The sequence below is a fragment of the Serinus canaria genome, chromosome 2 (assembly GCF_022539315.1).
Source record: "Serinus canaria isolate serCan28SL12 chromosome 2, serCan2020, whole genome shotgun sequence".
Lineage (NCBI taxonomy): Eukaryota > Metazoa > Chordata > Aves > Passeriformes > Fringillidae > Serinus > Serinus canaria.
In genome coordinates this window covers 129,798,887-129,825,861 of record NC_066315.1, presented here as the reverse complement: position 1 = coordinate 129,825,861, position 26,975 = coordinate 129,798,887, and the positions used below count along the sequence as shown (strand labels likewise).

General features: G+C 39.2%; 1 protein-coding gene across 3 annotated transcripts in view; it reads left to right on the top strand.

Annotated features, from left to right (window-relative positions):
- The window catches only part of STK3 (serine/threonine kinase 3), a 130,174-nt gene extending 113,096 nt beyond the window's left edge, over positions 1 to 17,078 (top strand). The window contains exons 11-12 of one of the 3 annotated variants that reach the window (XM_030234620.2): positions 11,353 to 11,441; positions 14,805 to 17,078. In XM_030234620.2, coding sequence (XP_030090480.1) covers positions 11,353 to 11,441; positions 14,805 to 14,883 — 168 coding nt within the window. In that variant the 3' untranslated portion in view covers positions 14,884 to 17,078. Of the gene's footprint in view, positions 1 to 11,352; positions 13,987 to 14,801 lie in introns of those variants that run through there. The other 2 variants (XM_030234618.2, XM_009087113.4) reach the window with 2 other exon arrangements.
- Positions 17,079 to 26,975: the final 9,897 nt, after the last annotated feature.

Genomic DNA, 26,975 nt, shown 5'->3' with positions numbered 1-26,975 from the left:
GTTCATTGATAGTGTTTATTTATTATGTGTTTTCCAAGTATGGGGCTGGTGCATTTTGACAAAAGAAAAACCAAATCCACCTTAATGAACCAGCTGAAACTCTGTAGTACTTGATTGGTATGATTTATAGATAGGACTTCAATGGAAGGCAGCATTGGAAACAGTTAATAAACTATTGTTTTGGTGTAAAGAGATTTTTTAAAATCTGCTCAGTCCTTAAGCCTGAACAATGTTAATCACTTTTCATAACACTAAAACTTCCATCAGCAGATGAGATCTCCATCCCCTGTGATTCAGGAAGCTGCTGAATGCCATGCAGGAGTAGAACAGTACCATTCCCCTTTGGGAATGCTGTAGGCCAGGATGCTGCTATTGGGCACCCAAATCTTTTAGGAAAACTTGTGAACCACATCAAGCTAAATACTGTGAACTACATCAAATTAAACAGTAGTCACATAGTTCTGGCAGGGGAAAAAGGATTTCCAGAAAATGTTTGAGGAAGGAATAAAGAATTTTTGAGGAACTGTGGACTGAGACACATTCTTTAAAAGCCAACAATGCTTCTCTTTGGTCTTTTAAGTTGTACATAAAAGAAAGCTTGGTGCTATCTGGCAAGGATGCTACAGGCTGAGGGATTGATTCTACCTTTGCAGTTCACTGCAGTCAGTCCCTATGTGCAGCATCCATGGGCTGTGTATTGCAAGCTTGCTATTTAAGCAAGCTCTGTGTGCTTGGCTGTCATCCTCCTCCAATCCCTCTCCCAAGGTGGTAACCTGCAGGCCTTCCTGAGGCAGGGTTCTCCTCCCTGCTAACTGAGATTAACAGCTCAGTTAAATCTTTCTGCTTAGCCCAGTCTTTATTGAATTGCTGCAAGTTCAGATTCCACAGTTTCGGAGGTTTTGCAGGCCTCTTTCAACTGGTGTCTCAGTTTTCTTGGGAGTTTTTTGCTGCCTTTGCTGTATTTTCTTCCTTCTTCCAGTGATTAATAAATCTGGCATTTGTTGCTCATAAATTGCCCTGAGTTTTTGGACTATAGGATGACTTCCAGAAAGCTTTCTGCATGAAATAAATCCCAGCAAACAGTATGTCTGTAATTTTTACATTTATTAAAGATAATTTGTTATTCCTAGGTCCTTTCTGAATTAGCTGTTCTAAACTAAACTGAATTTTCTTCCTTATAAAGAGTATAGCTGAGTCAAGGTTTCCCAGCAAATAAGATAGCAATTCGCGTGTGCATTTTGGGTTTGGGGGTTGAGTGTCTCTTCCAACAGACTTTTCCTGTTAAGAATATTTAGTTTTGTTGGTTTAGTTTTGAGTATCAACCTTTTATGCTTCTCAGAAGATTGGGATTCACTTATATTATCCCTCAGTAGGATGCTAAGGTTTGATGTTTAAAATTCTTTTAGCCTCTTGCATTTGCTCTTCAGGTTAAATGCTTTTCTCATTCTGAGGGTTATTGTTGTGCATGCATTGTGGGTCAAAACTCACTGTTAAATCAGTTTCCATTTTTATTTCTATTTAAAAAATAATCTTGAATGGACTATTGAGGAAAAATAGCTTTAAAGTACATCATTATGTATTCAATGAATTTTTAGATTTTTAATACAGCTTTTTTTAACCTCAGGGCTTCTCCTTCAAGTTCCTTATGTCTTTACTTTTCACTATATTTTTGTATTTACAAAATACTTTAGCAAAACTAGGTGCATCTTTCATTTTTTAATTTATCTTTACAGTGTTTTGGTGTCTTAAACAAATGTGGTTTTTTAAAGTTTCTCATCCCTAATAGCTTATATATTTGTTCTTAATACGGCGTGCATTTATGTGTAGATGAATAGAATTTTACAGAAATAAAATACTGTTCTTTTCTGAATATTTTTTCATGCTCTTTTCATGGAAGAATCAGAAGTCAGGGAGGCAGTGGTTTAACTTGCAAAAACTTTTGGATATGAGGGCAACATTTGGGCTTATGATGCTGAATGGCAGCTGCAGTAGCTGAAATGTGATATTTCAAGGACACTGTAAGATACCTGCTGATAGCTGAGCTCAGGATGAAAGATTATTTAGAAGCGCTTGCCCTGGAGAGCTATAGATTAATAAAGATAAAGTACTTTTAACTTTTTGATGCTAGTTACTTGCTACGCTAAGAGCTTTGAATAAAGAGCCCCTCTTCCTTTTAAATCTTTATATCTTTGCTTGGTAATATTTGAAAGGATGTTTTGAGTGTTATTTTGTGGTTTTTTTCTTCCCTTCCTTTTTTTTTTTTTTCTCCAAAAGCAGAAGGGACTGGGGGGGAAATCCTGATATTTTTAGAACAGGTGTAGTAACTACTTTGCCATCAACACTGTGTAGATATATTTGCAATGAAGTTTAAACAGCATGGTGAATATCCAGATGGAGTGTTTTTCCTCATCTTTAGCTTATTTACTCTGTTGGGAGCTTCTGTAAACATTTGTAGTAGTCTTCAGGACAAACTGTACAATTAAACTTGAGTTTCCTAGTATAGAAAATCACAGTATATAAAAAGCCACCAAGATTTTCTCTAAGGGATTCCAAACTGTGAATTTTTGCCTGTGATACTCTAAAAGTAATTTTTAAAATGTCTGTGATGGATGATGAAATTCTAAAGAGAAGGTGATAGCAAAATAAAATGTCATGCTTCAGTAGACCCTAGCATGTAGTGTAACAACACACCCTGTGTAAATGGCATGGGAAAGAGAGCTTGGTAGGGCTTTTTTCCTTCTGTACACTTACATTTATTTTTCACATTTTCTATGAGATGCTAAGGATTTGATCTTGAAGGTACTTAAAATGGAAGTTTACTGCCTACAGAGTTTTTGAGATACATTGCTTCAGTTTGTTTGCCCATGTTCAGACTCTTTCATGGTGCTTTATTTGTTTTAGTGAAAACTATATGCCTAATAGCTCCAAGAACACCACATGCTATAGTAGGTAAAACTGACATAAACTATATTTGAAATGCTTAGGATATAATAAAGCATCAATGAACACTGCCTTACTGTTTTGTCAGGAACTGGGTAATATTGCAACAGACATTATTGCTACTTTTACCTTGTTGTTCATGATTAGCTATGCTTTTCCTTAGATTTCAGTCCAATAATCAGGATTGTTCTTTGAAGTTTTTTGACTACTAGATTTTTTTTCCTCTGAGCTTTTTAGCTTTTTTAATTGCAGAAATATTTAGATTTTATTTGCATCCTGATGACGTAGAAATGAATGGGAAAATAAAAAGACACTTCCCTTCTCTTAAAAACATCTTATTTTAGGAATCTGATTTAAGGGATAGTTTAATGAAAATAAATGACTCAGCTCATGATTTTTGAATTTTAGTACTGGCAGTATTTAATGTGCTCAAAGGAGAGCCCTGGGCGCTATTCAAAAAAACATGCAAATGACAGTATGAACTAATGCTACAGAAAAGTTTGTTTTGTTCCTAGTGATTTCTGTTGAAATGTCACTTTGTATGAAGCTGATAAAAGTCTCCTAGAGCTGAAAAATATTGATGGTACTGACTAAGATTTAGCTTTGTGTTGCTAAAATTATGTTCAACTTTAATGTTAGAGCAGGGAGAATTCTATTAGTGAAAATAAGAGTTAATAGTGGAGAAGTTAAATACAATTTTATTCCTAGAAAAACATTTTAAAAATACATTAACTTCTCTATCTTTAATTTTCTCTTATATGCTTATTTTACCCCCCAAGATGTTTAAGGTAACTCTTTTGGAATGAACTTTGGTTTCAACAGTTGTCTGTCATTCTCTCCTATAAATTGTTACAGTAAATAAGGTCCTTTTTATATTTGTATAACTTCAGGCATTGCAACAAGCATTCTTGCTCTTCAGACACCCTGAAATAAATGCTCTCATTCCATTCCCCATCCCAGTTTTTCTTGACACTGATTTGCTCACTGTAGTGACAGCAGGGGTGGGGATGGCAGCAAGTCAGAGCTCTGCTGTGTGGCCAGTGGGTGCCTGAGACAGCTCCTCCTCACCTGGCACTACTTAGGCAGGGTCAGCAGGATTTGCTGTGTAAGCAAACATAAAACAGTTCTCCTGTTGCTGCATGGAAGCAGCTGAACAGACAGCAGTAGCTGGGGAGTATTTCCTTGCACACAAATGTGTGACAATATTTTCAGTAGTGAGATTCACAGATTTTGGATGTGAATTCATAGTAGAGATAAATTGGGCAGAAAGGCCCACCTTGTACCTTTTGGATTCTGAATCAAGTTTAACTTTTTATACCAGTAAAAAAAAAAAGAATTTGAAATGGAGCTCATTCCACTAGAGAAAAGAAAACTCTACTCGACAGAGGGAAGTGAACAGTTGGACAGAAAAGTTTCTGTTACCTTAAACCACTAACACAAAGACAATCCAAGATGTGCACTGGTTAAATCTTAGAAGGTGCTATGGGCGATCCCATTTTGCAATTGCCATTGATGCAATAGCTGTTGTTAGCCATTCTGTTGATAATTCATCCTGTAGCAATTGCTAGCAGATGGGAAAATAGATGATTCAGAATATAGTATTAACTATCCATATTTTTTTAATCAAAGACTCCTAATAGGCATGTTGTATGTAAGATTCATTTAAGCAGTTGCTAGGAAGAATTTGTTTTTTCAAGTAAACACAACAAACTTGATGGAGGTTACTTCCTGGTTGAATATCTCTTTTCTTAACAATTTAAACCCTGAAAATGCATTTGCTTGTTTTTGTTGCACCAGCTTAATAATAGTATTTAATATTTTACTTTTGATAGACTGGAAGTTTGCAATGGCAACTCATACATTATGGAATTAATAATGAAATCTACTTTTATCTTATTGAAAACATTATTGGCATGGAGGTTTTATTTACCTCTCTTACTGTCCAGAATGGATTAAGATTATAGTGTTCTACATCCATCACAACTTGGGGCTTCTGCCCCCTGAAAAGTTTGGATGGCTATAAATATGAGTTAGCCAAGTGTGACTGTTGAGTTCCAGACCCCCTCACCTAAATCCATGGACTGCAAGCATCACCACGTATCTCAGATACTTGGTCCATCCTTCTGGCTCCTGTGCTGGCCACATGTGGAATTCAGCAGTCAGGATTTACATTCTACTCTTTGACTTCACGACTTCTGAGAGTCCATTTTTGATTGTACTTTATCTCCTTCCTTGCTCAGAACTCAGGTCTGTAGACAGGAATGCACACCTATTTTCCAGGTGCCCCTTTTGGCCAGAGTTTTCATCAGTATGATTTGATGAGGATTGTTAAAAAATTATATAAGATACAGTGTGGGTCCTCCTGCAGGCAGTAGTATTGATTGCAAGTAATTATTCTTTGGTTTGCTGGAAATAGTGATCCAAATGAACCTGGTCCATATAGGATGCAAGAAGTTAGACCAAAAGACAAAAAAAGTAACTTCTCTTGCAGAAATTTGGTTCTGGGAGGTGAGTGCATCACTAGGTGAGGGAAAAGTTCCTTGTGTCTCACTGAGGACACTGAGGATTGGTAAAAAAACCAATTACCTGAAACCAGTAATGACCAGAGTAAAAATGTTTTTAGCATAGGTGTATTGTGTTTGTGTGGCCAGGTTTTGGTAGCTGGGTGGCTTCTATGAGAAGCTGCCAGAAGCTTCGCCCATGTCCAGCAGAGCCAGTGCCAGCCAGCTCTGGACCTGCTGCTGGCCAAGGCCGAGCCAGTCAGGAATGGTGGTAACTCCTCTGTGATAACATATTTAAGAAGGAAAAAAAAAAGTACTGCCTGTGGCAATTGTGGCCAGAGATGAGCAGAGTGAGACTATGTGGGAGCAACAACTCTGCAGACACCAAAGTCAGGGGAGAAGAAGTGAGGGAGGAGATTTCAGCTCCAGGCACTGGAGCTGAGGTTCCCCTGCAGCCTCTGGTGAAGTGACTGTGCCCCTGTAGTTCACAGAGGTAGATGGTGATGCAGAGATCCACCTGCAGCCCGTGGAGAGCACTTGGATGTTGGAAAGAGGTCTGTGAATCTGTGGGAGACCTGTGCTGGAGCTCGCTCCTGGTGGGGACCTCCAGACCTGTGCAGAGAGGAGCCCATGCTGGAGCAGGTTTCCTGCCAGGACTTGTGATCCTGTGTGTGACCCAGGCTGGAGAAGCCTGTCTCCTGGAAGGCTTTTACCTCATGGAAGAGTGACCCACACTGCAGCAGTTTGTGCAGACTGATGCCCATGGGATGGACTCACATGGGGAAAGTTTATGATTGACTGTCTCCCATGGGAGGGACCCCACACTGAAGCAGTAGAAGGATAACTCTACCTGAGCAGCAGCAGAAACAACATAAGATAAACTGATCAAAACCTCCATTCCCTGTCTCCCTCCACTAGTGGGGGAAGGAGGGAGGGGTGGAGGGAAGGTGTTTTTACAGCCCAGTTAACAGAGAGAAGGTGTTTTAACAGAAGTCCAATTGACTTCTTGTTATCCTGCTCTGATTTTTTAAGAAGTAAATTTAATTAGTGTCCCCAATTCAGTTCTGTTTGGCCCATGATAGAATTTGGTGAGTGGTCTCTCCCAGACCTTATCTCAGCTCATGAATCTTTGTCACATTTTCTCTCTCCTGTCCACTTCCGTGAGCGACAGAGCAGCTTTGGTGGGTGCCTGGCACCCAGACAGGGTCAGCCCACTACAATAGGAAGTGTTCTTCTGATGACTTGCTAATTTGCACTGTACTCAACAAACCTTGCATGATCATGCTGGATTATTTTAAACCCCTGGTGTGATCAGCTGTGGCTCCTACCACCTTCACACAAGGGCAGCACGCCTGTCTGTGGAGCGCTTGTAGCTCTGACCTGTGCTCTGATGGCAACTGGAACACTTCATGCCTGGAGCTGCCTCAACTTTTGGATTTTTACTGTATCCCAGCATAACGAGGACAGTCACATTAAAAAAAAGCTTGCTAACGATTCCTTATCTGTGCTCCTTTTTAACATCCACATGTGGCATTTCCTGGTAAAGCCTCTAACCTATTACAAATAAGTTGAAAAATGAGCAACGAGGAGTTTAATGATTGGTGTCCCATTTGCTGCAAGTTTGAGATAAAGTGTACTAAGTTTCCAGACTTACTGGTCTCCCAAATGTGTGGCTGAGTTGGCTTTTCCAAAGATTATAACTGAAAATTGTAGTTCAGTTAGAAGGTTAGTTATGCTTTTATTCTATTTGTCCCATCTTAGATTGGTGCTGCTGAAAGATACTTCAGCTGCTTGGGAACTTGGGTCAATGGAACTCCTTTCTGAAAGGTTGCCTTCTGCCAAGATTTCTCCCTGGATTAGGGAGAGGACTAGGTGGAGGCAGGAGCTGCTGGCACTCAGCTTGCAGCACTGGGAGCTTTTGTCCCATAAGGATGACTGTTGTCTGCTCTCTTCATAGGCAAAGTTGATTTCCCTTGCTCTAGCAAAGTAGAGAATTTCAGTGAGGCTTCTTTGCCTGTGACTGTGTCTTGAGAATACATTAGCTTTGAGGAGAAATTGTTTAATGTCATCTGGCTCTGGCATGGTTTGACTTCCTTGTTTGATTTGCTTCTCTTCTGGATTGTAGCTCTCTTTAATGATTAGGTTAACAAATATGTCTTTAAGGAGAAAAGTTTTATCATTGTACGCCTAATCTTTCTTCTGGAAAACTGGGTAAGTGTACTGACTCTAAAAGGCTGTGTCTGTGTGTGGCATTGTAAGTTAGAGTTTGGACTATTTTTTTCCCAAATTCCAAATGTGATTTCCTAAATGTGAAATAAAAGGTCCCAGCGAAGGCAAATGCTGCTACCAGAAACTCCATTAATACCTCTGTCTTGGAAGTGGCCCATCCTGACACTAATTAATGTCTCTTGTGTGGTTGTGTGTGTTTGATCTCTGAAAGGACATGATTCAGTCCATTATGTGGAGTGGCAGAAATGGAATTATCTATTATTATCACACAAATGCTATCCTGATTACAATTGTAATTGTAACAATTTGTTACAGTTAACAGCTTTTTAAAAGCTACTGAAATAAAATTTAAAGCCTTTCTGAATTCCTGTAGCTTGTATTACTTAATGCTTCCCTCTCCCTTCCCATTATTGCCAGTAGCCCCAGTAGTTACTGCTGCAAGCTACTTGGTGGATTATTTATGGCAGTTTAAATTGCAAACTGTTTGCAAGTGGAAGTAAGTGAATGCTGAGCTCTATTGCTTTAAGAATTTCTTTAAGAATTTGAACCAAAATATTTATTCATGCAGGGCAATAAATTACATAGGAGTAATGAAATATCTTGTTTGAGATATTTCTACACATCTTATTTGATATATTTGCTGTTGCATTCAGTGTTTGGATTATTGCAGGCTTTTAGAGTTTGTGAGGTAATACCTATAGCACAGACAGAAGTCAAAGAAATATATTTTTAAATTTGCCAAGGAAACATATGTGCACAGACACACACACACATAATTTCCCAGATTCAGCTGTGGCTGATTAAGTGGTTTTCTCATCTGATGTTAGATAGGTGAGACTTTCCTAACTCTTCTGTTTTCTGCCGCTTCCTTCTTTTTTATGTCCTGGGTATCAGCTGCTCAAATAGATGAGTACTGTGGCTATCTGGCTCTCCTGGGAGATGTGTCTGAGATAATTCTGAAAGATTCTTGGTCTCTGGCTTTAAAAATTAATTTTCTTTATATTTTAATATTCATCCCAGCTGTCTGTGATCTTTAAAGAGTAGTTAATTCTGTTTGCTGGCTCAGTTTCTTGATTGAAATTTAAATAAAAACTCACCCACCACATTCTTCTCTGCTAATTTATGAAAAAATGTTTTTCAGAGCAGAATAATTATGTAATTACATCAGATGGAGTCTATTCTGTGCAGCTTAAGCCTGTTGTCTACAGTGGTGACTGAGAGAGAATAAGTGGCTGTCCAGACTGGCCAAGAGTGGGTAGGGACTTCATCACTGGCAGTTCTCACAAAACACACGCATGAGATTCTGCAGTGTCTGCCTTAGGCATTTGCTGGTCTCTGGAGCCCCAAATGCATCATTCCTGTCACACATGCTAAATACATTATTCCTGTCACACGTGGGTTTATTGCTCCTCTCATCTGTGCTGTGTTGGGATCAGTTAAGCAGTGGAGTTGGCACTGACGTCTCTTCCCATTATATTTAAAATCTTTGACACTTAACTCCTCTAAGAGAGTATCTTCACAGAAAAGTGCATCATATGCGAGTTACATATATCAGTGGGCTAAAAATTAAATAGAATAGTGCAGGCTTTTAATCTTTTCTTCCTCTGAAAATGAAAAGGTCTTTTTCTGCAGAAGTCTTGGTGACTGAGGAATTCCTTTCCCCTATCTTTTTTCTATATGTTAAATGGGAGGAGTGCAGTAAAATGGATGATATCTGATGCCTTGCGAGGCAGCTCTTTCCTTCCTAAGGAGAAGAGTCTTTGGGATAAAGCAAGTGAGGGCAAACAAAGTGTCACAAGGAGGGCAGCAAAGATGGTGGTGAAGGGTCTGGAGGGTAAGCCGTATGAAGAACATCTGAAGTGACTTGGTCTGTTCAGCCTGGAGGACACTGAGGGGAGATCTCATTGCCATCTACAGCTTCCTCATGAAGGAAAGAGGAGGAGCAGGCACTGATCTCTTCTTTGAGGTGCCCAGTGGCAGGACCCAAGGGAATGGCCTGAAGTTGTGTCACTGAGAGGTTTAGGTTGGACATTTCAAAATGTTCTTCACCGAAAAGGTGGTTGGGCACTGGAACAGCTCCCCAAGGAAGTGATCACAGTACTGAGCCTGAAAGAGTTTAAGAACCATTTAAATAAATTTCCCAGGCACCTGATGTGGTTCTTGGGGCTGTACTGTGCAGGGCCAGGAGCTGGACATTGATGATCCTTGTGGGTCCCTTTCAACTTGGCATATTCTGTGATTCTGTAAGACCAACATTGCTGAGCACATCTGAAGTCTCATACAGATCTTTGGGTCTTTGGTCCTTGAAGATATTTTGACATGTGGGGTTTAATTCTCTTCTTCATTAGGAGCCTTATGGTTAAAATGATGTCCCATGAAAATGTGCATCTTTTCCATATGCTCTGTTACACATTTCTGATATGCCCACTCTCTTTATTATGACCTTAAATTATTCATTTACTATGTGCAGTGTGGTCTGTTAGAAGTCATAATGCTGAGGTTTGGACTGTATGTAGCAGTATGTGTTGCTAATTTATATGCCTCAATTGCTGATAAAAATAAAGATCAAAAGTAGCAGTTAATTCCTCAGAGAAAACAGATCAGATTGTGTTGATAGAAGTCTGCCCTAGATTCATGAATGAAGTATTGACTCATTGGTAGTTGATTCAGAAAATTTTTTTTTAACCCATGAGTTAGGTAGTGTGCTTGTTTGCAATATTAGAGTATTTGCAAACAAAATAAAGATTATTCCTTTCGTAAGAGGAAATTATATGTGCTATTTGAAATTTGCTGATTGTTTTACACACTCTTGAATAATGTGACTGAATGGCACATGGGCAATTCTAATAAAAGAGAAATGAAGAATGGCACTAAATTACATCAGGAAAAAAACACATAGGCCAGACAAAGAACACATTTCAAATGCAGATGATTCCTTGCAATAGCAGGTGGAACAGTAGTGCCCAACATGCCCCAGTATCTGACAAAACTCCAACCTTTGTTGGCAGCAGCAGGTAAGGCAGTGAAGTGATTTACCTGTTGTATGATCACTCACTTGTAATGAGTGAAATATAATGAACTTTTAAACATTCTGAGAAAATAGTTTTTGAGAGAAAAGAACTTGGTCAAAGGTATGCCCCATGAATTCAGGAAATTATTTAATATATTACTTAAAACACTGTTAGCAGTTTGTTTTGAGTAGTTCTGACAGCAGTCTGTTGAGGAAGGTGCCTTGTCCTTCTTATCAGAAAGTACCCCTAAATATCTCTCAAGAGTATTACTTAGAGCAGCAGTGTATTTTTCAGGCTTCTATATGAAGTTCAATAAGAAGTACTTGATTATGCAGTATAAGTTATATATGTGAGTATATATATAGATATGTTTGTATTCTGTGGCATGCTTTTTTCAGCCTAATGAGTTAAGCTACAGTACTGTATTTTTTTTTTTAATTTTCATTTAAATGTACTACGTGTGTTTGCTTTCATTGGCTGTTATTTATGGTGGAGCACACTAAGGCTTTTGGCTTTATCAACAGTTATATATACATGTATACATTCCAAGTGTGTAAAAACTCTGCAGCTGTAAATTAAAGGCTCATTATGAAAGGCAATGATTTTCTTTTTTGTTGAAAACAGTTTCTAATATATTTTGTGGAATTGTTTTTTGTTTGGTTGTTTTGCAGTTAAAAAATCTGAGTTTAGAAGAATTGCAGATGAGATTAAAGGCTTTGGACCCTATGATGGAACGAGAAATTGAGGAGCTTCGTCAGAGGTACACTGCAAAGAGGCAACCTATCCTAGATGCAATGGATGCAAAGAAACGGAGGCAGCAAAATTTCTGAGTTTGTTTTCCTTTCAGACATAATGCTAGGAGTCAGTGTGGACACTGGTAACTTTGTAAGTCAGAAGGAATTCAATTATGAGAGTTTTCAAAAATCCAATCTGTTACATTTTCCTTCACAAGCAGTGACAATTTCAGCAGTCAAGAATATTCATATGGTGTTCTGCAAAGGCAGCAAAACACTTTACCACTTGTTTGCATTTTCAGATGTTTAATGTAATAGAAGTTTAATCTGTTACTTCCCAATCTTTTTCAGGTGTGTACTGGTAGCTTGGTGTTGTACATTGGGAATTGTGTTTTGGAGCACCTGGAATGTTTTCTTGATTGTGCAACACTACCGAGCCTTATCTTGCAATATATTTTTCTCCCACATAGTAGCATATTTATTATGTAATCTTTGGTTATCCTATTTATTTTATGCCTGTTTTCTGTTGGGAAGTAGTAGGATAATACTGTGGAGAGCAGAGTCAAATTAGATATACTTGTTGTTGTAATATAATGAAAAACTGCTCACCACTGTATTACCTTTTAAAACTCCAAATTCAACACGTATCCTGATTCGGGACAGCACTTGAACATGTATCCAGCCCATTCATAGCAGTAAAATTTAGGAATAAAGTAAGTAATAGGCACATGTTTTTCTGCTCTCCTGAATCAGGGACAGAACACTTGTACAGAACAGTTGTTACACTACAGAGCATTCTTTGAGAGAGGATTTATGTCATTTGTACGCACACTGTCAGCTGTCATTAAACAAGAAAACAAGTGCCTAATCAGTTTTAATTTTTGTTATTCAGGAGAAGCAATACTTACAGTCACTCTTTAAGTGCAAACTTCCAATTTCTATTGCAGTTCTGACCAGTATAAACCTCTATTTTGCACGGTAGTTTTATAATGAAGTAACAGCTACACTTTCTGGATATGTTTTTTGTTTCATTTGGGGTTTTTTAATCACTGTTTTGAGGGGAGAGGGGAATTATTAGTGCTTTGGGGTTTGTTTGTTTTCATATTGTAGCTACAAAGGGATAGTAATTTAAAAACCAAAGAAAATAAATTGAATACTTATATTTAATAAGTATAGAAAAGAAGCAACATTTAATAGTGTTCTGGGGGGGTTGTCCTGCAATTGCTAAACATTCAAAATTCTATAGTCTTCTGTTGGTAGATTCTGGGGACTCAGAAATGCAGGACCAAGCTCTTAATAACTTTTTATAAGTTCTTGTCTGGTTTATGTTGTGGAATGTCTATTGGTAGAATTTACAACGTTGTAAGAAATATTTCCGACTTCGCGGAAAATGTGATCCACTCTCTGAACAATCTACTGTGTTCTCTATTGAAGTCTTTACTATCGTTGCCTTGTATGTAAATAACTTCACTGTGATAGTCATACTTCTTTGAACAATACAGCTGAAAAGATCTTTACATTCAGCCTTCAGCTGTTAAACTTTTAATGGTGACTACTGTATGGGCATCTTCTCTGTTAAACATTTTCTGGAAGTTAGTAATCATCTCATACCTCTTAACATTAATTGTCAACATATGTGGACCATTTAGATGGAATAGTGCCAATTTTGGAAATGATGCATTATGTCACAAAGCTTATGCCAGTGGGAACAAAAAGTTCTTACAGGATCAGCATTCTACAGCCATGCTGGTACCAGTACTTGGGTTTGAGCCGTATACAGCCATCGCTGTCCTTGTCATTCTCTGTGTGTTTGCATGCACACCACGCTCTGACATGTAAACCCTAGAGGCAAATAAATCTCAGTTGTGATGATTAGAACATCCTTATCCTCAACTCTCTTCATACTGCTTAGAGCAGTGAGCACTCCTTGTGAAAAATGCAAGAACACAGAAGATCCATAAAAATTACTTTAGGCAAGATAAAATGCACCTGGTAGTCCTATGCCTCACATTTATAGAACTAAATGATGTAAAGTAAAAAATGGTATAAACATATTGCTGTGTCATTAGATTATAATCATAATGCAGGGAAAAAATGACAGCACCAACTTCCCTCTATTACTATGGTTCTTATTTATTTAAAGTAATTTCTACTTCTTGAACTTTTTGTTCTCAAAAGCTCAAAGGTGTGTGTGCATACATTGATTTGTATAGATATACACACATATATATTCATATCTATATTAAAGAGAAAATATAGAACAGGTTTAAACCATCAGGAGAGGAACCTAGCTTGCCTTTTCTTGGTGTGCCTTTTAAGCAAAGTGTCATTGTCTAGACACTTTTACCTGCATCCTCAGCAGCTAGATTTTTCCCATACTCAATCTTTAATTTCTCACACCAAAATTAGGACTTTGAGTTTGAGTAATGTGGCTTAACAGTGTAATGCACACTAATAAAAAAGAATCACGAATTTCTTATTTTGTGTATTCTGAAAACTTCAGTAATGTGGTACCCTAAAGATGAACTGTGTATCCCAAGGAACTCTAATAAAAGGCTATTTTAGACTAGAGCTGTTGCAGTCTGACATCTGAAAGCTATCAAAAGGTAAATGACATCCTTTTTTTCTATCCTGATGTGTCTGCATAGAAACAACTCAGACTTTGTGCACATGCATGCACACAGAAATGGAATATTCATGCCTGAGGAAAATCTGAATGCCATGAATAAAACAAATAAAACAAGCTGCTTAAAAGGGTGAAGTAGTGTCCGGTGCACTGTAAACTGGGTAGGTACAGGCTGTTTGTGACCAAAGAATACTTTCATAAATTGATATGAAGTTAGAATGTTGCCATTCTGATATGGTGCAAACTGCAGTCAGAGTAAGAGCTGCCTTGGGCTTCAGCAGCCAGCATATGGACCTCTGAATCCTCTGCAAGCATTAACATTGTACTCAGAGATGGATGCAACTTATTTTTTCTTTCCTCTGTTTATATAAATGAATCAAATCATCCATGTTGTTGACTACACATCTCTACTGGAGGATGAGCATCTCTGTAAAGGAAAGCCAATAGAACAATAAATAAGATATTTCAAAAGCAAGCCTTGCAGGAAATCTAATAGAACTACTGACAAGTTAACCTTCAATAAGATTTTAACCAAGCAATTTAATGTTTGCTTCTGACTTTGTATGTTTAGGTTTAGTAAGTTAAAACAATTTTGGAAAATCATTGCTTATTACTAAACATTTTTAATAAAAGCTAATTTTTCCTGTATAATTGTTGACTTGTTCATTCTAACTGAAGCAAAATTATCTTAATAGTAACCATTAATGTTTATTTCTGTAGTCATCCCTCATGTTTTGTTTCCTTTCTGTAACACTGTCAGCAGAGAAACCCACATGTCTCAAAGTCAGCTCTGGAAAGGATTTTTCCAGATCACAACAGTGCTGCAAGAACTTGAAGTCTGAGAATCCCATGAAAATGGATCAGTCCAGAAATCCTCAGTGCTCTGTGGAAGTCCTCTCTGCAATCTGATGTGGCTGAAGGCCTAATCCTGAGACAGCTGAATGTCACCCAAATATCTTGGCTGTTTTTTTAAACTTGGAAAGTTTATGCTAGTGGATTTAAGTGTGTTTAGTGTGTTGTTCCTTTGTTGTTCTCATGACACTAGAAAACCAGTAGGCAATGGATAGACTTGAGTAGAAAACTGGCTACATTTAGTGTCTCGAATATAATTCCATTGCCCGTTTCTTTTCTGATTTTTTAAAATTATTCTCTTAATAACTTGCCCACAAATGCATTTTAGTAAAAGGAGCTCATGACTGATGCGCCTCAGTGAACCATGGTATGTTTGAAGTCACAAAAGTTTGCTGCTAATTTGAATTAATCTGATATTTATTGGATGTTGTAATTATTTACCACTTATTTACAGCAAATAATAGCTTGTCTGCATTGCACAGTGTATTCTGATGAGCATGCACAGTGGCTTTGGGCTGCTTCTCCATTCAGTGTGTTCTACTTTCAGATATAAATATGGCTCATAGTGAGTGAATCTCTGCCTGACTCACCATGGAAAGGCACTGGTGCTTCCAAGCAGAATGTGTACTGTACAACTTCTCTGAAACACTCGTTATGCATGTGGCTCTATCAGTGGGGTATAATGAGGGTTACTTTTTCTTAAGTGTATACCTGGTTATAAAGCAAATTAGAAAGACCTCATGAAGTAAGAAATTATTTCTTTCTTCTCATTCTTAAATATGTGAAAATTCTTAAATAGGACTCCAGCTTACAGTGACATTTTTTTTCTTTTTTTCTTTCAAAGGCAGTGATGCTTGTTAAATAATTTAGCTTGAAATAGATCAAAGATTATTGAGTCCAGCTGTTAACCCAGCACTGCAAACTCTGCACTAAACCATGGCCTTAAGTGCCACATCCACATGTGTCTTCTACCTCCAGGGATAGTGACAGCACCACTTCCCTGGGCAGCCTGTTCCAGTGGTTGACAATCTTTTCAATGAAGAATTTTTTCCCAATACCAAATTAAAACCTGCCCCGGTGCAACTTGAGGCTGTGTCAAGCTGCTGGCTGGGAAGTTTGCTGTGGGATATTTCTATGCCAGGCTGTGATGCAGCAGTGTTATGCCCACTATTGACAATGAAAGCCTTGGAGAAGACACATCCTGCATAGCCCTTGTTGTTTCTCATGATTGTGTTGTGCCAAAAGGAGTAAACTTTTTGGAGAAAGGCAAATTATGTTGATGGCTTAGTGTGAAGTTATTAAGTTGCATTTGTGAAATACTTTTTCACAAAATGTGTTTCTCCTCTTGGTTCCGTGCATTCATTCTGGAAAGGGCCTATCTTTTACAGGGTGTGCTCTCATCCATCTTGATTTGGTTTATTTTGTTAGCATTTTGAAAGCATATGTGAAAATTCCCCGTATTTTCCTCCTTCTCTTCCTCCTGCTCGGGAAAGTGAATGTGGGCATTACATTTAAGAGCATCCCCTGAACCAAGTGTCCTTTGGACATAATGGGCACATGAAAAGGTAAGCAACAGCTTTTATTCTCTTCTTCTATTCAGAGATCACTGAAGTCTCAGCTGTCCTGTTTTTCCTTCCTTTGAAAGGATGGGATGTTCAAATTCTGAGCAAATATTTCAGAATAATTGTTAGTCCCAGACCAACGGATGCTTTATACTTTTTTCCATTATTTGCTACACAGTCCTCAGGACAGATTCACACTTCATTTCACTAGGCCTTCAGAGAGTCATCTGGGTTGGAGAAGAGTAGTATTTGTCACAAAAACAGGAAGAAATAAACAATTTTTAAAACTTTCTTTGGGGAGAGAAGAAAGAGGATATAGCATCTGCATCTGGCCAGGCAGCTTATGAGGCTAACTGTGAATGTGAGGAAAAAAATGTGCTGGCTGAAAAAAGCAGCTCAGGTAGTCATCTGTACAACTTACTGCTCTGTGTTGATGTTTCACATCTGATTTTCTCCCCTTAATGTGTATTGTCTTCGATGTTCATGCTTTATTTATCCTGCTTCTACTTTAAAGATAGAAGTTTTAATTTTTTTAAGCTTTATATAAATGGAAACATACCATAACAGTGCCAAGTAAATAAAAATGAAAGAGAACCTAATCAAAGTCACCAAAGTGGGGGTGTTTTCTCTTCCTTTCTTTGGGGTTACAGAGGCTTCTGATGGCAAACGTTTTTCTGTGCATGGAGAGACTTAGCATGCTCCAGCTGCAGGCAGACATGAATGGGATGGTTTTATCAAGAGGGCTGGATGAGCTGTGCCCCTGCTCAGGATGCCCTGTAAGTGTTGTGCCCTGCTGGAAGGCGCTGCTGTCCTCCTGCTCCCCTCCCTGCCATGGCTCAGGCACTGAGCTCCTGCAGAGCGTGAGGAACCAACACGCAGCAGGGAGCCCTGCTCTGCTCAGGGAGTCATTGTGAGTCTGGAAGCTGTTGAGCCCCAGCAGGGCAGCACTAAGCTCAAATCAATGCCTGTGGTCTGGGAAGCCTTGGAAGAGCCAGGGTTATCTCAGGGACAAAGCTGTGCTGTGGTGGCAAACATCTTTTGATGCCACTTTACTTGGTTGGCTGGACTGCAGTATGGCCCATGACCCTTGGGAAAGATAAAGTTCCTTGTGTCTATTTTTTTATTGATGTACAAAAAATATTTAGGAAATTATCTCAGTGCAGTAGAAGAGTTTGTGTAATGGCATCAGCTAAGAACTTCACCATGCCCTGTGCCAGAACCTTTCTTAGTGCATTACCATTATTCCTCAGTCTCCCAAGTTTCTGCTGTGGGTGCTGGCTTTAGCTTTGCCAGAAGTGATGGTGGGAGCAGGAATTTTTCATGTGCTGTAGGCAAACAGCCAGAGTTCTTGCTTGGTGCTGGTACTTGTTTGGTGCAAACAGGCCTTTCTCAAGGCCACAGAAAATTCAGAGAGGATAAACTGGGCACTAAGTAGGGAGCTGCCCAGACCCAGGTAGCAAGAAGACCCTGGAAGGAATTAAACTATAATCTGATTCTGGGGTCAAATACAGGTTTTCTGTCTGTCACAGTGGGGGGAAACATTAATGGTATTCACCATTTACCATGGCACTGCAAACCCCAGTGACCTTAATTTTTTTTTTCTTTAGGTATCACAGCTTCAGAAATTAAATTTGTAAATATACATGTAAATCTTCTCTGGCCTCTTTCTCTGGAGGCCAGAGAAGAGCTCAGCTAACCTGTTTCGCTCCTCTGGACAGTATTTGGAGCTGACCAGTATAATTCTTACAGCTGTTCCTTTGCTGCATACAGGTGTGCCCAGGAACAACCCTACCCCTGCATTCCTCCTTTCATTCCCTCGGTGTCACTGGAAGGATTGATGCATGAGAAGGTGGCTGTGGCCCTCAGATGTTTCTAACACCATTTCTTTTCCCCTATTCAGATCTTTCTGCTGCTTTGCACTCCTCCTGGCTCCCAAGGCCTGCATGGTTGCTGTTAAAAAAAGCCTTGCAGCAAATACATCAAAGAGGGATACCAAAAGCTTTTGAGTTGATTTATATGACACTAAGCCTTTTGTATGGTTCATCAATTGATATTTCATTTTTATTGCAGTACAGTGGGGTATATAGGCTTAACAGCAAGAGGTGTCCTTTTGATCTCTCATCGCACATGAAAACAGGTGTCATAGTCCAGAGATTGTGGAGGTCAGAGATTATTTGAGGAAGGATTAAGTAGTAGTACCATTTTTCATAGCAACCATATCCAAAAGCATGAGATTCTTTTTAAAGTGCAGCTGTTATTTCAGTCTAGATAAGTCGTATTTATTTGTCATATACCAATTTTTCCTGCTGAAAGAAGACTAGAATTTTTCAAAGTGTTTTTAATTAAAAATGCAGAAACAAGTCAAATGCTTCACTTATAAGTACAACTAATAAAATAACTTTTCCTGAAATCCAGAAGAAATTTTGGGTTGCTTTTCCTGTTAGTTGATCTTTACACAAAAAGACCATGAGACTGTTCAGAAAATAATGGGGTGACCATATTAATGTTCAGCACTGCACCAATTTATATACACATACAGTTGCTTAGTCCAAATCCTATTTACCTCAGAAAGTGAACAGAATTCTCTGATGTGATGAGTACTGGTTCAGTATTTCAATAAATTTTCAATAAATACAACAGAATAATGCTCTGAATCATTCCAAGAGTCTCCCATTCCATTAGAAACTCTAAAACAATCAAAAGCAATTTGGTAACCCACTATAGGTATGTGGGTATAAACACATCCACCACTGGTTGCTCAGCTTTTATAAAAAAAGATTCGTTTTTGAGGCTGTTTACATTCCACAATGTAATGTGGGTAAAATCAATAGCAATAGTGTTCAACAAACCTAAGAAGCCTATTTCTCCTAGTTAGTGTAATTATAACTTTTGTTGACAAGCAGATGTTTAAACAGCTCCCAAATATGTAATTATTAGAATAAGTAAGGAATTGAGGATCTCTAGGATTCCAGGACCAGCAATACAGTAATCCTGCATCCCAAAAATTAATGCAAATTTATTCCAAGAGTAAGTATAATTTTGAAGCCTTTTAAGTGTAGTTAGTGTTGATTTATTCAGTCCATCAACTGACATAAGTTTATACATCTCATAGCACTTGTCTTCAGTTACTGCCTCCACAAAAACCTCAACAGTTTGGTCCTATCTTTCAGCTAGAGTAGGAGAAAGTCTTATTTGCACAGTGTTTGACTAATGTGAACTGTTTAGTTCAGCTCTTTGCTCTAGAACAAGGAGCAACCATTCAGGCTTTTTTAGAAGAGCTAGTGCTCCATTTCTGAGCTGTCTTCCAGCTTCTGTCCTGATCAGTGCATCCAGGCTGCCCAGGGCTAAATGGGCACTGTGCTGCAGAGCCAAGCAGCTGCTGTGTTCCCTCATCACAGCAGTGTGACAGAATCTGCATGGCCTAACCTCCCCAAAGTTGTGAAGCTGCCAGCCTCATGTTTGGAGTGCCATGCTGCTGACCCAGGTGAGGGGAGGGTGTGTCTAACACCCCCGGCTGGGCTCAGAAATTTGAAGTTGAAACTTTTGGAAGGTGGGCTCCGATTTTTGGTCCAGATCTCTAAATGAGACCATGCAAGATATGACTGCCCTGTGCACTTTGCAAGGAAAGAACTGAAACACTGCTCAGTTGCAGATTTGTTTTCCCTTCAGGACTGTTCTTTTCTGGGCTGCATTCTATCAATGCTTTATTTTAAAAGCCCAGAACTGGCACAGACTAACTTTTCATTCCCTATGGCTTTCTTCTCATCTTCCCTGGCAAGATGAAAAGATGCACTTTGCTTTTATAATACTTCTTTCTCAGGGTGGGAAATTGTCAGGTGTCTTGTTTCAGATGTCATTAACTGTCTAGCAAAGCCTTTTTCTTCTGTATTTTTGTATGTCCAGACTGACCTTTCTCTGAATCTAAAGGGATTCCCAAGGAAATCAAATGCATCTAGAAACACCTGCCACCTCTGTTCCTTTCCCAGCATGTTAAATTGTTTTGGTGCTCTGGGGGTCCTGCCGAGTGTGAGGAAGCATGTTTGTATTTTTCTGTGCTGGTGGATGGGCCAGTGCTGTGTTACTACTCACGTGAGGCAGAGTCCTTTGTGCTCTCCAGCAGTGCACTGGTAGCACTGGGAAGAGCACCAGTACAGTTCCAGTTTGGGGAATGTGAGAGCCAGGAGTAGGGCTGCCCTCACCAATGTATAAGGAAGGCCCAAGCATTTTTGCCATCAAAAGCATAAGCAAAATTTCCCTGTATTTATAAAGCATTTCCAATACTGCAGCTGAGATGCCCCTTGCAAAAATCAACTGCCAGACTTGGTAGTTCACTTGCCAGGGTGAGTAAGGCAGGATTGGAGAAGGAGCTGCATCCTGGCTCTGGCTGGTTGAGATGTCCCTGTTGTAGGGCCTGCCATGCCTCTCTGCTGACCCTGCAAGGGAGGGGGAGTAGGATGGGGATAAGCCACTCTTCTGGAAGGTGCTTGCAAGTGGTGTCAGCCTCTGCCCTGGTTTCAAGCTGTCTTCTTCAGAGCATGCTCCCACAGGTAATGCTGAGAACCAGCTCACCAAAGAAAAATATATTCAGGGCTTCTTCCTTCAATAGGAAGGGATCAAAATGTTAAAAATGATCATGCTAACTGTGGCAGTAGGAAGGTGTGCCTTGGTATGCAAAGAAGAAGCAACATAGAGAGTAGATTTTTCCCAAAAGTAAACCACAATTTTGACATGTTATCTTCTGCCATACTTCGAAAACCTAACACAGGGAGATGCTAGCCCGTAGTCTGACGTGCCTAGGCACTGGTACAATGGAAATAAATTAGAATTTACCTAATGATAATCAAATGGATGTTCCTTAAGGAGGCTATGGTAGGGTGTCAGTATTCAGAACAGTTCTTAGAATTGGACAGAACATGAATTTCAAAAACAGCACAGTAACTTGAGAGGATAATTTCCACTGAAAGTTGGTGGGATTGATGTTCCTAATTCAGGAACTCCAAACCCCCATTTTGCAGTGTTACAACCCCACCACAGCACCTTTCCTCATATGACACGGAGGCTGCAGGAATGGCCATGTCAGGCCATGGCAGATGGAGAGGGTGAAGCAGGAGGTACTGGACTTGAGATGGGCAGCACAGCAGCTGCTGACAAGCAAACTGAGCTGCTGTGTGAGTACCACTCATCTTCCGAGTAAGATTAAGAGATTTCTTTGAAAGTCAACAGCGTCATCAGTGGAATTGTCTGCTCAAAGCTGCACAGACTTTTGCACCACACAGAACACCTGCACATTGGGTGACAACAAGCAGATGTTAGACCGTGCATCTGAAAGTGGGCAGCTCTTAGGCTGCTTTAGATCTATAGAAGGAATTGTCAGATTTATAGCAGTCATTGTCCAATTCCTGAAAATCTTAGCCCTGTTTATATCTGAACAGGGATTTGTGAGAAGCCAGAGCCGATTAGTACCCTTAAAGAAAAAAAGCAAGAGTGGGAGGTGCTGATGTTTCTTTGCACTTCTGTGAAGCTGAAATGCTGGATTTGTGCCATTGCTTCTTATGGCAAATTCATGTGTTTATCCAAGTGAGGACTTACATGATTTAGGGTTGTGTGTAAAGGGTGAGGCGATGTCAGGCAAACAAATTTCTGCAGTGGGAGGTCAGTGTGAGTCCCAACACCTGCAAGATGATTCTCCATCCTCATTTCCAGCAGGGCAAATAAATTCCAGAGCCAGACCTTTGCCAGCAGTGTCATGTGATCTCGGGAAACACTTTCTACACTGTTTGGAGGTTGCTTCCTCCACTTGACAACCCATAATTTTATTTCTGAGGGGTGAAGAGATCCACAATTTTTAATGAGAATTATGTTTCTTAGCAGCTTCAATGATTGCTCTGTAGAACTGTTGCTTTGAATAATGTATTACCCATTGCTCTATTTTTAACCCCGTAAATTATTCTCAGATGAGAAGTATAATATTTATTTTTTTCTTAAGGAAAAAGGCAGAATCAGTAAAAAATGCTTCAGAAATCAGATGGGAACATTCTTTTATCCTGCCTGAACAGTGTGCAACTTGAAAGTTAGTTACAGATCAAATTAATTTCTGGTGTAACTTAATGGGAAGCCAGGTGCATAAGTTGGAAAAGAAAATAAGAATAACATAATGAGAAAATAATAGTTCTGGCACACCACCTCACCAAGGGATATGAGTGGTGCCTTGGGTTGAATGCTGTTTGAAAGCACCATCAAAGGTAGATTAAAGTCAGGAGTATTGTGGGAGGAAATGGATAACCAGCACAGCAGGAGCAGTTACTCCAGGGGCTTTCTGCTGCTTATATGTGCACAGCTGGGGCCTCTAGGGATGAGGGTTATTTTGGAAGAGATGAAAGGTCGTGTCAAGTTGATTTAGTGCCTACAAATGCTGGTGGTATGTTGTTTAGTCCCTAATCTGTCAGGTAGAGAACAGGAAGCTTGTACTGTTTGTTCATCTGAAAAATGTGGGTTCCCCCCCACAATCACCAATTAAGAGCATTTCTAAGAATTGAAATCTAGCCTGATGTGCATATTTAAAAAAACCTTATCTTCACAATGAGGCTCAGGCTTCTCTGATTATAATATATACTCAGAATGTCCTGAAACTTAAATCAGTTCTAGATCCCTGGTGAAAGATAATTTTTTATGCATTTAATTTCCATTTTGTGGCACAAAACTGAGTTATTTAGTGCATTACACACTACTAGGACAAGACACACAGTACAAAGAGCACCAGAAACAGTAGTTCCCTGCAGTCTTGAAAAGTCCTATACAAAAAGGTACAAATAGTGGAGGCATTAAATTTGGAAAACGAAATGCAAAGCTTTTTGGTTTTTTGCAATGTGAAGTAGCCCATGCTTTTTATAACACGGGAGGAAAAACCAGTCTGTTTTCAAAATGGAAAGTCTGCAGGGAAAGAGAGAATTAGCAACTGATGAAAGCAAATGAGTAATAAACCAGGCAATAATACAAAATCTGAACATACATAAAAAGCTTAATCACAATCTATATATAGATTTTACATCTCAGGAACATAATGTAACATATTGCTTCTCAAGGGCATCTCTGACTCTCATAATACCCTAGATTTGTACTAGAAATCCAGATTCTCTAACAGTTTATTCCTTGCAATAAAGCAAGTTGCCTCATTTGAAATATTACCACAATTCTCATTTAAATGATACAAAGCTCTCAGATGAAAGGGAGTAGGCACAGCATTTTCACTGGTGTCACAAAGGTGACTGTCACAGGCAGGAGGAGCCCAGGCCAATGCAATGTTTTCAGTAAACTGCACTCCATACTGAGCAGATTACTGACCAGCTCTGGAGAAAGTGGCCAGTTCGTCCTCTCATCCTTCAGTCCTGACCCAGTGGTGCATGGAAGTGCAGATGCTCTGCCCTCACTCAGCAATAAGGAAATCTGGCAAAAGCACTGACTCTGCAAAAGTGCCCCAGCTCTTCTCCCCTGTGAGGCTTTGGAGAAATTGCATTTTTTCTTCCAAGTGTAATGTAAACATTTTCCTGTAGCTTTTATTTAATGAGAGATAAGTTTTTGCAGCATTTACTGCACTGAGCCCTAGAATAGACATTATTTCTTAAAATGGCAGGAAAGATGTGCCCTATTCTTCCTTACCTAGATATTTTGGGGCAGCTAAGACAGCAACATTTCTTAACTCATTAAATTGTTATCCTGCTCAGTGAAAAATTCTGTTAGTCATAAGCAAATATTAAAACTGCTGTACAGTACTGTCCAATGCTCAAACATAATAAATCTAAGCAGAAGTAATGCAAAAAAGAGCTACATCCCCTAGCGTGGCCAGGAGAACAGGACTTACAAAAGGAAAACTAAAAGGAAGCTTGAGAGGTATAAACCTGTGAAAATACGTATGTAAGGCCATGTGGTTGCTGTCTATAAATACACTAAGAGGAAAATGAAAATTTTAAGCTAAAGAACAGTGTTGGCAAAAGAAAGAAAATACTGGTATAAAGCAGCCATTAATAAAATTGTGCTAAAAGTTGTGCAAGCCTTGGAGAGCAGCACAGCTCTAGAATGGTCTTCAGGAGGAGGGGGGAGCGAAAATGTGGCTACTTTTATCATGGAGTTAGTTAAGTTAATTAAAGGAATTCCTGTGCACTCTGTAAAGTAATTGCCATGATAATAAGAACATCTTAAATTTCAGTACTTTATTTATTTAGTGTCTTTGATCAAAAGCACTTATATAAAAATGTAATAATGAAAATTCCTTTCAACCAGTACAATAAAAGTTGGAATTCCTTGGGTATTTCATTTTCTTTAGTAAAATGCAATTTGGACACGTTCCAGTCAATATTTGCAGAAATGACAGAACACCAACCCTACAAATAATAATAAATCTAGAACATAAGATAAGCTGTAGGTTATTGAAATGATGTGTTGCAAAGTTAAATCCAACCTTTGCAATGTTAAACTAGCAGCAGCTGAGGGAATTTGTGGCTCTTTGGCAAGTCTACAGGTCTCACCAAATAATTGCTCTGAAAGTCTCTGGTCTCCAGCTCTGTAAACCTACTGTTTATGAAACTGACATAAAACCACTGCTTGGAGCTGAGTTCTCCAAAAGCCCCAACCAACAGACAGAGTTTGCAGTGTCCTTTGCATCAGGGAGAGAATCTGCCACCCTTGCAGCATGTACCCTGACTGGAGGGTATGTGCTGCCCATGCCCACCTCTTCCTCCCCTTTTTCCTTCCTTGGTGTTTCAGTTGCACAGGTGACCTCACGCTGCTCCGTGTGTCAGGTGCTGTTTGGGGGTGCGTTGTAGCTTACACACAGGCAGGATGAATGAGGGACAGCAGCACTGATTTTATGCCTGGGAGGCAGCATAAGTTGAATTGAACTGGCCCTATCTGGTAATGTAAACCTTAGCAAAATGTTTCAAGTTTGGACACCAAATTCAGGTTATCTAGGTCTACCTTCAGGACCTCGTGTATGGCACTTTCAATTTCAGAGACAGCAAGCAATGGCTTGCCAACTGATTTATAACTTGTGCAGGCTGTGTTGAAAATTGGTAAGGGTGGAAATGACCTTTTTCCCCTCACACTTCATGGCCTAAATCAGGTACTGATGTGAGGCGAGGGTGTTCAACAGAAATGGAGTGGGGGGGAGTTAGTTTTAGTTTTTTCACACTGTGTATTCTGTCATACATCACTGGGCAAACAGAAATCTGATCCTGGATGCTCAGCTTACAAGAAAACCTGTATCAGCTTTTCTTAGGTGGTGCTGATACAGCATCAAAGGATCCAGACCAAGCTGCAACCTCTAATAGCCTAAATGAGACAATTACCTATTGATAACATATTTGCTTTATTTTGTTGGTTGAGCCATCCTTTGTCATGGTTAAAAACACAGTCTTCCAAAACGACAATTTCAGCTTTAGTATTTTCTCTTCTAACTAGCTTGAATTTGATTTCTGCACCTCTCTGGTCTTCACAAGTAAAACTAAAAAAAAAAATAAATTATTTGGAACTTTATCTGTAATGAATGGGATGGAAACGCAGTAGGATCTGAAGAGAAATGCTGTTCTGCCCACTGGGTGCCCATAGTCTGTTTTCTAGCACAGATGTAAAAAGAGGGAAGCAGTGGCTTCTGTCTGTTGACTACAAGTGTTTGATCTCTGTATAATAGTGTAAGGGAGGAGACTGAGCACTCAAAAAACAACTCTATGCAGATTCATTATTACTCTTGAAATCGCGTATGATCTGTTCTCTCATGTTGCTTTTTTTTTCTTTTTCAAACAAGTACATGCCAGCCCTTGAAAGGATTAAAATTGACTACATCACAGAAGTAGGTAGGAGGATCTACCCACAGACAGTGCAGTATTAAGCTCTTTATCTCTTCCCATCTTAGGCCCTTATACTCTCCCTTGGCTGTAAATTGAGAGTTTCTTTCTGAGTGAAAATTGGTTTTTGCTTAGAGATTCCTTGGCAGAAATTTTAATGGAATTGTCTGTCATCAACACCTGCTTTCAAGCTTTACTGATAAAATTAGATTTTATATCTCAGCATCACATATGGCATCTTTATAATTAGTCTTTTTGCAGTATATGAATGTCAATTCCTAAAATGCTCTCTGTACTGTTCATGTAGGAATATTTCACTTCATTAATCAAATCTAATTTTTTCATTGGTGCTTCTAATTGTTTAAACCCCACATCTTCATATGTCAAATCTCAAAACCTTTTTGATGGACTGATACAACACATTTGCAGCTGCACTGGGACCAAGCTGAGAACAGATCCTTCTGGAAAAGGGATCCTGAGAACTCTAGATGGGTCTCCATACCTGGAGTCACTTGTGGAAATGATGTCTTTGAATATGTAGCTATCTGAAAATGAGGGGTGGCCTTCTTTAGAGGGCTCGGTATTGATCTAATCTTGGAAACAGGGAAGGTCTATGCCCAGAAGATTCTGAAAAATATTATTATCCATAACATTTCAGAACAACACCCAGATTTTAACACACAT